Source organism: Seriola dumerili, unplaced genomic scaffold (genome assembly GCF_002260705.1).
Source record: "Seriola dumerili isolate Sdu_G_001 unplaced genomic scaffold, Sdu_1.0 BDQW01000609.1, whole genome shotgun sequence".
Taxonomy (NCBI): Eukaryota; Metazoa; Chordata; class Actinopteri; order Carangiformes; family Carangidae; genus Seriola; species Seriola dumerili.
The window spans coordinates 1,281,123-1,294,473 of record NW_019174864.1 but is presented as its reverse complement, the minus strand read 5'-3'; the positions used below and the strand labels follow the sequence as shown (position 1 = coordinate 1,294,473).

The 13,351-nt window shown below is 43.0% G+C and overlaps 1 protein-coding gene across 2 annotated transcripts; it reads left to right on the top strand.

Moving 5' to 3' along the window:
• Positions 1–1,187: 1,187 nt before the first annotated feature.
• Positions 1,188–12,917, top strand: LOC111236284 (monocarboxylate transporter 7-like). 2 transcript variants are annotated; one of them, XM_022764957.1, is made up of 6 exons: positions 1,188–1,407; positions 3,952–4,199; positions 4,689–4,832; positions 6,290–6,418; positions 9,899–10,801; positions 11,586–12,917. In XM_022764957.1, the coding sequence occupies exons 2-6, from the start codon at positions 3,968–3,970 to the stop codon at positions 11,846–11,848; spliced, it is 1,671 nt and encodes a 556-aa protein (XP_022620678.1). In that variant the 5' UTR covers positions 1,188–1,407; positions 3,952–3,967; the 3' UTR covers positions 11,849–12,917. The 2 variants fall into 2 exon arrangements, with proteins under 2 accessions (XP_022620678.1, XP_022620679.1); XM_022764958.1 differs by lacking the exons at positions 1,188–1,407; positions 3,952–4,199 and having other exon boundaries at positions 4,767–4,832; positions 6,146–6,418.
• The last annotated feature ends 434 nt before the right edge of the window (positions 12,918–13,351 follow it).

The following is a 13,351-nucleotide window of genomic DNA, read 5'->3' as shown; positions in this document are numbered from 1 at the left end:
AACACCGGTCAAAAGATCAGTCGCAGCTGAGAGACAGGTGAGTCATTTATAGATTATACTGACCTAAATACTGAACTAAATATTGGCTGAATTTGATTTTGCAGTTCATGATGATCAGTTTAAACAACAGTTTCAATAACTTGATATTATAATCTGCTGCCACAGTCAATATGGAGACAGACTGCTGCCAGCTTCGTTTCTGAAAGCTTGTCCAACACTAAATGTGGTTTATACAGTTTGATTGAAGCAGCAGAAACCATGTAGACTGTCTCCAGTGTAGTCATAGGGAATTATAACAGTTAAACTAAACTGAATATCTCTGTCACCCACTGACTCATTTACTCAGTCAGGAAACCAGGAAGCTTCACTGTGGCTGTCCACTTATATTGTTTCTATGTCTCTCTTAAATGAATGGTAGAATAGTTGATGACAAACATCATCAGCTGTGTCATCCTAAACATATGCTTCAGTTTGGCAAAAAACAGGTAAACAGTTTTGTCTCTGAACACAGCCCTAAGCCTCCGGCTCATGTGGTGATGTGTTTAGCTGCTGGTTCTTGTTTCACTATCCCTCTGGGGTTCACTTATTGACATAATCAATTCCCTTACTTAAACTTAATCTAACCTTAACCATCACAACTAGATGCCTCATAACTGGAATAAACCTGTTCTTCCTACTGTGTCTGCGCCCTCCAGCTGGAGATGAAATGGGTAAAAACAGGGTCCAGACTTCCCGCTGTGTCATATCAGCTGTGGCTTGGCAGATGAGTAATTGCTTTACCTGAAAACCCGAATTCTTTTTAACATCAGAGGAAGAAGTCTGTGTTGAATCAGATATGAAGGAATAAAAGGAAGAATTTTATTGTCATCAGGTGTCTGTATGAGTACATGAATTAGACTGCTGTACTGACGTTTGTGGTTGACTCCCCTAAATAATAAAGAAGTTAACCTATGAGCAAACACATTAACAATTAATAATTGCGTTAATAAAAATATTATATTAAAAAAATGTATTCATCTTTTTTTCAGCATCAGACCAACAGAAGCTTCTGGTGAAGCACTCGGTGTGTGTGTGTGTGTGTGAGAGAGAGAGAGAGAGAGAGAGAGAGAGAGAGAGAGAGAGAGAGAAAGAGCGCGCTTTGCGCGTTCACGAATTGTGAAAGACGCGTCCGCGTTTGAATACCGGCTTGAGCCGGTAGGAAGCTGCCAAAACAGGCAGGGAAGAATCCAGTGAAGACAAAAGATCAGATAGAGCGACTTTTCTGAAAGCTGTTTCTTTTGAAACAGGAGTAACAAGTGAAAAAGAAAAGCTAATTTATTTCCGTCGATTATTGCAGCAAACAGACCAACACGTTACAGCTGAGGTGATGACGACATAGAAAAGCAGCAGCAGCTTCTCCTCTCTCTGGTAAGTCTGGTGTGAGCTCGGCGGCTCCAGCTGCAGGATGCAGAGGTGTCTCTGTTGTGAGTGAATCAAGTGATCGTCCTGTTGTGTTACTGCCACACTGATCTACCAGGAGTCAGACAGGCAGATAAATCACCTGCAGAGTGAGTGTGAGTTCAGTGTTTATCCAGGAGCCTGGTTGTGACACAGCAGCAGCAGCTCTGACTGTCCCGCCTCTGTCTCTCTGTCAGTGGGGATGAAACACTGACATCATCCCTCCTCCACTGCACTGCGGACAACCCGTGTTGGCTTGTCTGTGACAGAAAGCCTAGTCAACTATTAACAGTATATAGGCTGTTTGAATCGTGGGGAATTTTAAATACTGTAATATAATATACAGTCTATATGAAAATTACACTTGAATGATAAAAGCTGGTATTGGTGGTGTTGTTGTAGTGTCACACTCCTGAACTGGGTGTACCACAATAAATAATCATCCTAAGTGACTGTTCTCACACTGTGGCTCAGGTATGTAGCTGTTACATCATCACAGCACCTGAGAGACTAAGGGCATGGTGAGTCCTGCAGGATTCATCTATACAGTGACTTGTTGGCACAGACACAAGGCTTTGGTTCCTGATCAGTTATATTTATACTAATACAACTCCAAGCCGTTAAAAACACCCCTTAGGTTTTGGAAGTTTGCTTTAAAAATCTGGATTTGGGTTACTGGACCTGGAGGATCCAGACTGAGGAAAATAGTATGTTTTCCTGGTTGGTGATGAGGAGGAATGAGGAAGTTCAGATGTGTCTCCTGTTGATCAGTTAGGAAACACACAGACTTTGTAACACTGACTGTCTTGAGATAACCCTGTTGACATCATCTGAGTTATACAAGTTCAGGTAGTGAATCTTTAATATCTTTTTACTGTACTTACATGACTTTTAAAATCAGCCAATTAGAATGAAGCAGAGAATTAGAGGTAATAATTGGATGAGTGGTGCATCATGTGTTATGAACTATGATTTTAAGTAAGCAGAGTTTTAGATATAGGGGCTTGTTTGTTTCAGGCCTGATCCACAGTGCTGGTTGCCTGCACCTCCAGCACCCTAACCCCTTTTACACTGGACAGGAAACACATTAACACCTGCTAACATCTAGCTCCTGCTGTCAATGTGAAGGGAACAATCTGCATTCAGTCCCACGTTACATGACTCTGTAGTCAGTAGTCACAGGTATTTATTGACTGTGGTTCTTGTCAGCCGTGATGTAAACATGACACCAGGTGAACTCGCTAATTTTCAGCCCATGTCCGAGCTGTGATGTATTTCAGAGCACAGACACTGTAAATTGAGCTGTGGCCTGTCCAGCACAGAAACACCAGCTACACCTTCCTCTGAGTTTGTTGCGCTCATTTTGGTGTAAAAAGGGTATTAATGAAAAATATTTGGGATATTTGTTGGTTGGTGTTTTGCTTCTTCCTGACACAACAAGATGTGAGCAGTAAATGTGCAGTTACATGAACCATCTCTATTCTGAGTTTCATAGTGTTTTCTATAGTTGTCTGTGGGAAATGACATTAAGGTCAGCTAACAGAGGAGCTACAGGCAGCCTCAGGTGAAGGGGGGGTCATCACGTACACACAGGTGTGTGCGGCCAGGACAGCCTAGTGTTTACAGGCTCACACAACCTGTTGTTTGTGTTTCTGTTATCAGCTCACAGTCTGCAGCCTAAGTCTAGATTCTCCAGGTGAAGTGAAGAGTCTTGTTTAGAGGCAGAGCGGACTTCAGGGAAACCTTGAGATACCTGTGGCAGAAGCTCATCTTGTTTTGGGTAAAATCCTGCTTGTGTTTATGATATTTTAGAGACTTTTCTTCTTTTTCAAAGAGAAAATTCTAGTGAATCCACTAAATACTCAATAAAATACTCAGTTTTATTTGTGCAGGGCCAAATCACAATATACATTATCTCACAGCACTTTTAATTGTTGTGGCAGGCAAATTGTTAAAGACATTAAATAGTCTCTCAACAGAGTCAAAGTCTCTGTCTCAGCTTTCCAAACCCCACATTAGTCAAGCTGCCACAGAGAAGCACATTTGATATTGTTTGAGATTTCTGACCTGAGCCTCAGCCAGTCGTCTGACCACGCCCTCAGCGATAACACATCAGCACTGCCTCACATCCTGCTGCTGTCTTAGTGGTACTACCTGTGTGGGTGGTCCACCTCTCAGCCAATCAGAATCATCAGATCCTCGTGTCATACAGTCATGGCCTTCAGAAGATTTGAGGAAATAATTCTGAGAACTAGTTGATGATGAAAGACAGAATAAGGAAGTTCACAACGGGAACATCAGTCATTCAAATTCAGGAACATCATCAACTGTATCATTTAAAGTGTAACAATGTGTGCTGCCATCACATCCTCCACACCTTCATTTACATGGACTCTGGGTCATTAGAGACGACACGTTTCCTCTCTTCACCTCTGATGTACGTCACAGTCAACAGCACATGCTCATATGTGGAAGAAGAGTTGGTCACTCTGCGCTCTCTGTTTCTGCCACCAGGTGGTGTGTCCTAGTCATGAGGGTGACCAGCTCCAAGCATTGTTTGGGCCCTAACGTTTACCCAGAGGTGCCTGATGGCGGCTGGGGCTGGGCTGTGGCCGTGGCCTTCTTCCTGGTGGAGGTCTGCACCTACGGCACCATCAAGAGCCTGGGCGTCTTCCTCCAGGACCTGATGGAAGAATTTGGGGAGAGCAACAGCCGAGTGTCGTGGGTCATCTCCATTTGTGTCTTCATCTTTACTTTCACTGGTCAGTCACAGGCTTCACTCGTGTTTTTGACTTCGACCTTTTGCTCTTGTAGTATCCCCCTCTGATGTAATGCAGCACAGATGCATGTCCCATTAACAAAGTGTTAGTTCCTTGTAGTGTTTTTATGCACAGTGGTAATCCCACCCAGCCAAGTCATTGCTGAGTCAATGATACTCTTGATTGTGTCCTCAGGTTCTCTGGGCCAAACAAACAGTGTAACAGCACAATTCCATTAGTATCACTGCACACACGCAATTCAAATATACAACATATCACAAATAGATACAGCACTTAAACATGGTGCAGTAGATGTATGTTTTTATGCATTAATGAGACGAACTGTGACTGGTTGAGCTCTTCACTTCATTGGCTGGTTAAACTGAACCACTGTGCAGAAGCTAGATTAACCTAATGACAACAACACTGCTTCCAGCCAAGTGTGCACCCTGAGTTTGCATGTCTGTTCTGTCTTCCACCCCCCACCCTCAGCTCCCCTGTCCACGTTGCTGAGCAACCGCTTTGGCTACCGTCCAGTGGTGATGATGGGAGGCTTCCTCATCAGTCTGGGAACCATCATCTCCGCCTTCACCAGTTCCATCAACGAGATGTACATCACCATCGGCATCATCTCAGGTATCTATCTATCTATCTATCTATCTATCTATCTATCTATCTATCTATCTATCTATCTATCTATCTATCTATCTATCTATCTATCTATCTATCTCAGAATAATTGCTGCTGCAGTTGTGTCTGTCTTGTTTAACAGTGTGTCATGAACTAAAGGGACTCCTAGCAGTGTCAACAACAAAGGCTCAGCAGCCTCTTGCAGTGTGGTCTGCTCCACTGTCTAACTGTACATGTGGAGGGAGGATTGTGAGAACAGAGGAGGAAAAACTAGAGCAGCAAAGCGAAGAAGTGGGTCCTGTGTATGAGAAGCCACCTAGGCTAAAACGGAATACTTGCACATACATACATATTATCATGCACATCCATGCATATTATCATGCATGTACATACATACAGTTATGCATGTACATACATACAGTTAGGTGGACGGCCATGTTTTTTTAATCCTTCACAAATAAGAGAAGGACTCAAATAGGCTGGCATAGTTCTGTGTTTTATTTAAAAGTAGGCATACACATGCCAGTGCTTTTTTCTCCTATTCATAAGAGTTTGGTGTTTTGCTTTGTTATAACAGGTAAAAACAGCAATAAAATGTCAATAGTTTTTTTGCAGTTCTATAATTTCATAAATGCAATAAACTATCGTTCTTTTATAGTATAACTATATATAAAACTTTAACACTGTGTTATCTTCTTTAAGGGTCGAATAGGTTTTGCAGCTTCAGAGGAGCCAAAAATGGCTCTTTTCATAGAAAAGCCCTGGCCTAGGTGGCTTCTCATACCTGTGTTCTGGATTAGTGAGAGAAACACTGCTATGCACTTTAACATGGAACTGATACAACTAATACGCATTTAGCTCAAAATTACACCTGGTAGTTGTGTTAGATCAGATTTTCACTGCACCATCATTGCGGCCAAAAGATAACAATATTATTGTGATGTCTATAGAAATTAAAAAATTCATCTTATTTCACAGCACCCATGTTCCCTATTTGTTTGGGACTGGACTGAGACTAAGAGGGAAACGAAGTCACCAGTCGAGTACGAACTCACCAGACTAAAAAGTGCAGGTGTGAAAACTGAGCAGTGAGGGAACAGGAAGTGGCTCAGGATGAAGGAGTATATAGACTTAATGAAAGTAACAGATGGGATAATGAATAAGTTTCGTATCAGAGCACATTAACTTGTTTTTTCCTCGGACAGAAAGCACTGCTAGCTCTCCCGCTGTGTAACCACCTGTCTCTGAAACGCACCACAGCTAACTGACCCCCCCCTGTCTCTCGTTTTTGTCTTTACATGCCCTTTGTCTTTCAGCAGCAGCTGTAACAAAGCTGAATCATCTCAAGCAGCCTGGAGTGACCTGACAGCTTGATCTTTGACCCACCACCCTATCCATGCAGTGTTCCTACCATCCGGGCCAGTGGCTGTCATGTCCCCTTCTCTTCTCCTCTTTGTTTACAGGCCTTGGCTACTGCCTCACCTTCCTCCCCACCGTCACCATCTTAGCCCAGTACTTCTCCAGACGGCGAGCCCTTGTCACCTCTGTCGCTTCGTCCGGAGAATCCTTTGCTATATTTGCATTTGCTCCAGGTGAGTGTTCAGCCTATGACCTATGACCTTTATCATGACTTAATGCTATCCATTATAAAGTGGAACTATTTTTTAAATGATACCATTAATCACCTGGGAAACAATTGTTTGACACAAACAACTAAGTAGCTTTTTCTGTGGCTTTAAATCACATCTCATGGTCTGCCTCAGTGAATGGAGTTTGCTCAATTATCATGGAGATGGCTCAGTGGTCATTCGTAGCTTTGGTCACATGATAATATGACATCTGCACAGCAATTCAATTTTTTCAATTCAACGGGCTTCATCGGCATGACATTTTCAATCTGTTGCCAAAGCCCGATTACAATCATTCAATGGAATTAAATTATCAAAGAAAAAAACTGTCACTAATATTACTCATATTAAATACGATATAATTATTGATTTAATTAATAGAATAAATTGATGATGAAATTATGAAAAATAGCAATAAAATTATATACACATACATATATACATATGCACATATGCACGCATACATAAATATGTACATACACAAAAGCGGTTATCAAATAAGAAAACAGAAGATAGTGGCGGTAAATACATTTGGTTTCTATATATCTATATATAGCCGTGACAGGAAGTGACAAATTTACCAGCCAACACTGCACAGCATGGCTGTTCCCTTACCAGTACATGTGAAGCTGCAGCAGCAGGAAATGTTGCCTTTACAGTAACTAACAGTTAAACTCTGACACAGCTGTAGGACAGTAACCAGTGAACAGTCTGGACTGGATCACAGGCTGCACTGCTCCTGTAATCCTGCCAATCCCTTGTGCATGTGAAGGCCACTTCAGTCACAACTTGTGATTTGATTTCATAAAAATCTTTTTGAATTATACAATTTAAGGGGACCTTATGCTTTGCTGAGTTTTTCCTTACTTGTAGTGTGTTGTAGGTTTTTGTGCAGGTAAATGGTCTCCAGAGTCCCAAGGATCAAAGTTTACATCAAAGGGAGAAACTGTCAGGGTAAAAACCCAATTTTCTCCTTTGTATGAAAGTGTTCGGGGTCCAGACATTACCTTCTGGTCCTATTGACGTCAATACTTCTCTTGGTGATGAAGAATTTTCATTAGTTGTGTAGCCATGCCGAAATTACAGTGTTCTTAATTTCCGGCAGAAATCTACTTAATTTTTTTCACGGTTCTCCACCGCTCCAAACATTATAGTGTGAGTCAGCACATCAAGGAGGACTGCTTCAGAAACCACGCACAGTTGGAGCTTCATTTTCACAACGGTTCTTTCTGTAATTCACACTTGATGTGGCCAAATAGGGGACTAAGCCTCACAGCCTGTCGGTCTGCATTGTTATTTTGGATGTTAACCGCGTTACAGCGACCCGATCGCGACCTGATCACGTTAGTAAGAAGCAGCATTGCAAAGATATAAATGCTTAAACATTTTTCAGTAAATTGCATGCTGTACCTCATTAGCTCAGATAAATTATCCACAGTTTAACTGCTGAGTTCATTTTTTAGTGACTATGCGCACTAACGTTAAATTCATTCAGATTTACCGGCATCATAAACCAGCAGGAGGTGAAGCGGTGGAGACTCGCTACCTGTCGACCGTCTGTCTGTTCCTCCGTTATTTATTTTCCTTTTGTCTGGAAGTGACACATAAAAAATCAAAAGGGTTTCTTATAAAAAATATGTTATGAATATTGATATCAGAAGGTTGTTTACACAAGACGTGCGGAACGTGTCGTTGCCATGGTAGTTGCTGGCAAGCTGACCAATCAGAGCACACTGTGCTCCAGCCCCAGAGAGAGGAGGGGGGCCTTAAAGAGCCCTGAGCTCTAACAGAGCGTTTCAGACAGGGTGAAGAGAGTACAGTATAAAATGTACAGCAGAAGAATAATAACGTCTTTTAAAGCATGTAAATCTTTTTTAGTCGACACCAAAAATGGAATGAAGGCCATAATAGGTCCTATTTAACCGCACAGTTCAGAGGGATGTTTTCTTTATGACACCAGCAAAAAGTTACACTCTCCCTCATCATGATCATTCAGCCATATGAGAATGGACCTATTTTATCCATTGTATTCATGTAATTCTTAAATTAGAAGAATAAAACATCCAAATCTACATTAGAGATAAACAAGCTGTTGTCAGCTGACCTTGTTAACACTTCCTGGTTGTTTCACAGTACAGGATTTGTGAGCCTTTGTCCAATGAGATTGTTGGAGGGGCTGCGGGGGACAGTAGATCTTCTACCTGCATTTTTGTATGTCTAATTGAATTGGCCAAATACACCCGAGAACATGTCTAGTTCACCAAGGCAACAGTTTAGTAAACACATAAAATATTAGCTGACTCAGCTGAGGTGCTGTGAAAATCAAGAATGCTAACAGTATGGATCAGAACAGGAAGTGATTATTAGAAGAATGGCTGTCATGTTTGAAATTATATTTATAAAAACATTATGTCGCTGAGAATTTGGATGATTACACCTGGTTGTAAACTTTTAAATCTGAGGCCACCTTATGTTTCAATGCACAGTCTGTAACTTCTGCCTCTAGGGGTCTCTCCATCAAAGCAATAACAAAAGACAGTGTTGGGTGACATGATGAAACGTGAGTTGTCTTCTCCCGGTTTGGATCCCTTCAGTGTCAGTCGTTCAGGAAATCAAACAGATCTGGTGATTCTAACCGTTAAAAACACTGAATAAAGCAGTTTGACTTTAAAAATCAGAGATTCAGCGACGTCTCCAGCAGCTGGGAGCTGAGCTGTCTAACATTTCCTCAGCTTGTTTCTCTGATAACTTCAGATCCAGACGTCCGACGACTAAAATCCTTCATCTGGTTCAAATATAGAGCTGAAAACCACCAAGGTGTAAAAAGTGTATGTGGCTTAAAACTAGATAAAAGTCAATGTTGAGCTTCTGTCAGACAAACACACTGACACATGATCATAGAGGATATGATGTCATTGACAGGAGACCAATGACACGTACTGTTACCATGATTAAAATCACAGATTTCTCTGGTTTGAGAATTGATGGAAACATTTGGGATAATGTAAGAACACAACACAACATCATATAGAACACAGGTCTAGATGTTTTTACATGTTTTCATGTGGAAAAGTTACAGATTAGAACTTTAACTACTGCAAGAAACACTGTTGATGAATGAAACAGCCTCACAACAACTATCAGCTGTTTATTTTACTCATCAGCTGCTGTAGTTGTAATGTTACACAGGAATGAATCATCATAACTTCAACAGCAGATATTCAAATACTTTAAATTGTATTCGAAGTATAATTATATTAATCCATACAGACTATACAGAAGAAAAGCCTGATGTTCAGACTTTGTTCTTCAAATCTTTCATTTTCTGACTGTTAGTTATAGCTGTAATTAACAGTCATTTAGTTCGATATCATTTCAGTTATTGTTATAATTAACTGTTGATCAATCTGGCTCATGATAATACTAACATCCATCTCTCCACAGCCCTCACTGCACTGAAACAACACATTGGCTGGAGATACTGTCTGGTTATTCTCGGCACCATTCAGGCTTCTGTGATCGGCTGTGGGCTTCTGCTTCGTCCAATCATCATTGAGCCCCAAATTGTAAAGGAGGACGAAGAACTGGACAAAGACTCTCTCTCGCTGAAGCAGCTGCAGACTGTTTACGAGCTGGAGAATGAACAAACTAGAACCTCCATCAGCTCAGGAGCATCCCGAAGTTCGGAGGACTCAGGCGTCAAATCCCTCTCTGCCTCAAATGTAGACCTGGGGACTGCAGGAGCAGAAACCAAGGCCCTGATAGAGTGTGAGGTGCAGGACAAAGAGGACCAGGAGCCCTGCCCAGTGAAGAAGGATGAGGTGGAACTGGCGGAGACAGAGGCGGGTCCTCTCAAGCCCTCCAGTCCCAAACTCCTGGACTTCTCTGTGCTTAAAGACGCAGCCTTCATCTGGTACTCCCTCTTTGGCCTGTTTGCCACACTGGGCTTCTTTGCTCCGCAGCTCTACATCATCGAGCTGAGCAAGAGCCGGGGCGTTGAGCCTGGCATGGCCTCCTACATGCTCTCTGTGATGGCCGTGGCTGAGATCTTCGGTCGCTTGTCCATCGGGGTGGTGCTGAACAAAGTCCGCTGCAGGAAGACCCTGGTGTTGTTGGGGTGTGTGGTTCTACTGTGCCTGGTTCTGGTGGGCTTCACTATTGTGTGGGAGTTCTGGGGCCTGGTGGTCTGCTGCGCCCTCTATGGCTACTTCTTGGGCACTGTGGGCTCCACACACATCCCCATGCTGGCTGAGGAGGACGTGGTAGGCATCCAGAAGATGGCCTCATCTGTAGGAATGTATGTCTGCATCCAGAGCTTCGCTGGGCTGGCTGGACCCCCACTGGGAGGTAAAAGATCTCTGCTCCCTTTTCTCTTTGACTTCTGTGTGAGGCCAGTACCTGGGAACACACTGCCTGTGTTGTGTGAGCGTGGTGGCTGACGTCGCTGACCTGCTGCGGAGAATCACACGTGTGTGTTCACACCGGCTGCGTCGGGGGGTGTTATGCCACGCTATGAACAAGAGAGAAAAAGGCTCCTTCACATATCAAGCAGCTGTGTGTGTGCGCGCCTGTTGCAAGCATCGGTTATACGCAAGTATAAGTTAAACTGTGAATGGCAAATTAAATAGTATTAATTTAATTCTACAAAAAATAAGTTACTACATTAATGAGAAAACAAGTCAAATATCGCCTTGACATTTGCAAAGACATGAGCAATCAGCGATCGTTGATCACCAATACCATTGTCCATTGGCACAACCCTACATGCAGCTGCTAAAACGCTTAAAAATATATTGATATTTTTCATGTCTGTATCATATGCAGATTCAGCCTAGATATAGAAACTATAGTGTCAGTTTTATGGGATGTTGCTGGTACGATGTCACTATGACATCAACAGGTCTTTTCTCTGGCTGTTTGTGCTTGGGGAGGCGTCACACGTGAAAAATAGAGGAGACTCCGAATCTCTAGAGGCCAGAGACACAGGAGGCAGAAATAAATGACGTTCCACAGCCCAGGCAACCAGTGTGTTTCTGGCGTTATGCATGTGTTCCATAAGGTGTGTGTTCCATGGCCACAATGTGCGTTGACTCTCTGTAGATCCTGACAGCTGTCTCATCTCCCCTTCCAGGTGTGTTGGTGGATGTCACAAAGAACTACGGTGCTGCCTTTTACTCCTGTGCTGTGGGCATGGGGCTCAGTGCCATCTGCCTGGCTCTGGTCGGCCCGGCCAAGTCCGGCATGTGCCAAAGAAACCAAAGAAGAAAAGAGAAAGGGAAGAGCATAGAGGAAGAGGGGAAAACACCTCAGGACAGCGACCAGACGGACTTTTTGGAGGTGGACCTGGCCCCTGAGGACAGTCCTGTTGGACGGACTGTGGCTCAGGACGCCTAACTAATATGAACATGACATCACCTCATAACTAAGGACAAAAACATCAACAAAGGAAATATCCATACACAGTACTTACAAGTCCAGATGCACAGCGAGCAGCTGCAGTGTCACAGCTGCTGCTGGTTCTGAATCTCAGGTGTCACTTTCCCACTTTCTGACAAGCTTGAAGTTCACTCCTTCCCAGGAAGGACGGCGTCTCTCCTCTGAGACCAAAGAGACATCATGAAGAGCACATGGTGTCAACGTCAGCTCTTTAACAACTGTACACAAGCTTCTGTTCCAGTTGTTTCACTTTCACACTTCTCTGTGTGTTATTGGTTTGTGTTCAGTTTGAGTCAGATTACCGCTATCTCAGGAAAAAGGCACTGTTGTCATGGATACTGAAGCATGACTCAGATAAAACAGTCATGATCTGTATCAGAGGCCTCTGTAATATCATGCTTGTTGATTTCTGCTTTATGTTTAGTGTCTTGACTGTTTGTTTTCATGAAAGCCCTGTAACGGCTCTGACTCCTGCTCAACACCTGCATGTTGTTTCTCCACCTGCTGGATGCACATGACCTCACTCCTTCTCAAACCCCATGGCTTTAAGATGTAAAATGAACAGACAATCTGCCTTGATGCTTCTGATGCATGGAAAATGATCTTCACTACAGCTTAAGCAGGACAAGAAAATCTAGTCATGCAGTCTGTACATATGTCTGTGTCCTGTCTGTTGGTCTTACACACATTGATATTTCACATTTAACAATAGCAATACTGCAGCAGTGCTCGCTAAGCTCCAGCTTGGTCTCTGTACCTGGGGCCTGTACTCTGGAGGTAGTGGGATGCAAAGGTGTGAAGGAGACATTTGACAGGAGAGACTCCACATGAATCACCTCCTCCCAGAGCCTCTCCTGCACCCTCAGATCGTCTCCACACCCACCACCAGATAACTTGAAGTTTAGCTCATAAACCTTTCTTTAATCACTGCATCTTTACTTAAACTGTTTATAATGATGATTTGATCACTTTTTATGTAACTTTTTCAGTTTTTTTAATTGAGTGTGAGGCAGCTCACTGCTGCACTGCTGTCATTATGCTTTTTTTTTTTTTAAATAAAGTCTCCAAACTCAGATTTCTTTTTGTGTCTGGTGTGGTGTTTACTGGGCCAATAGGATGCAGGTGTAGTGGAGTCTGTTTGTGTGTGTGTGTGTGTGTGTGTGTGTGTGTGTGTGTGTGTGTGTGTGTGTGTGTGGTGTGGTGCTGACCTGTGTCACTGCTAGCAGCCGGTTTTATGTCAGAAAACAACCTAAAACAACAGAAAACAGCGGCAGAGAGAAACAGACTTACCTGTGGCTTGTCAGTTCCAGGTGAACTAGTTGAGGCCATCGTCTACATATGCGGTCATGTAGGTGAGCTGACAGCATGTTCGGCCAGAGTGACGCGATTTCTTAGTATGCAAATTGTATGCAGACATAAGCTCTCTCAGGCCCAACACCCCTACTGACCACTCCCACCTTC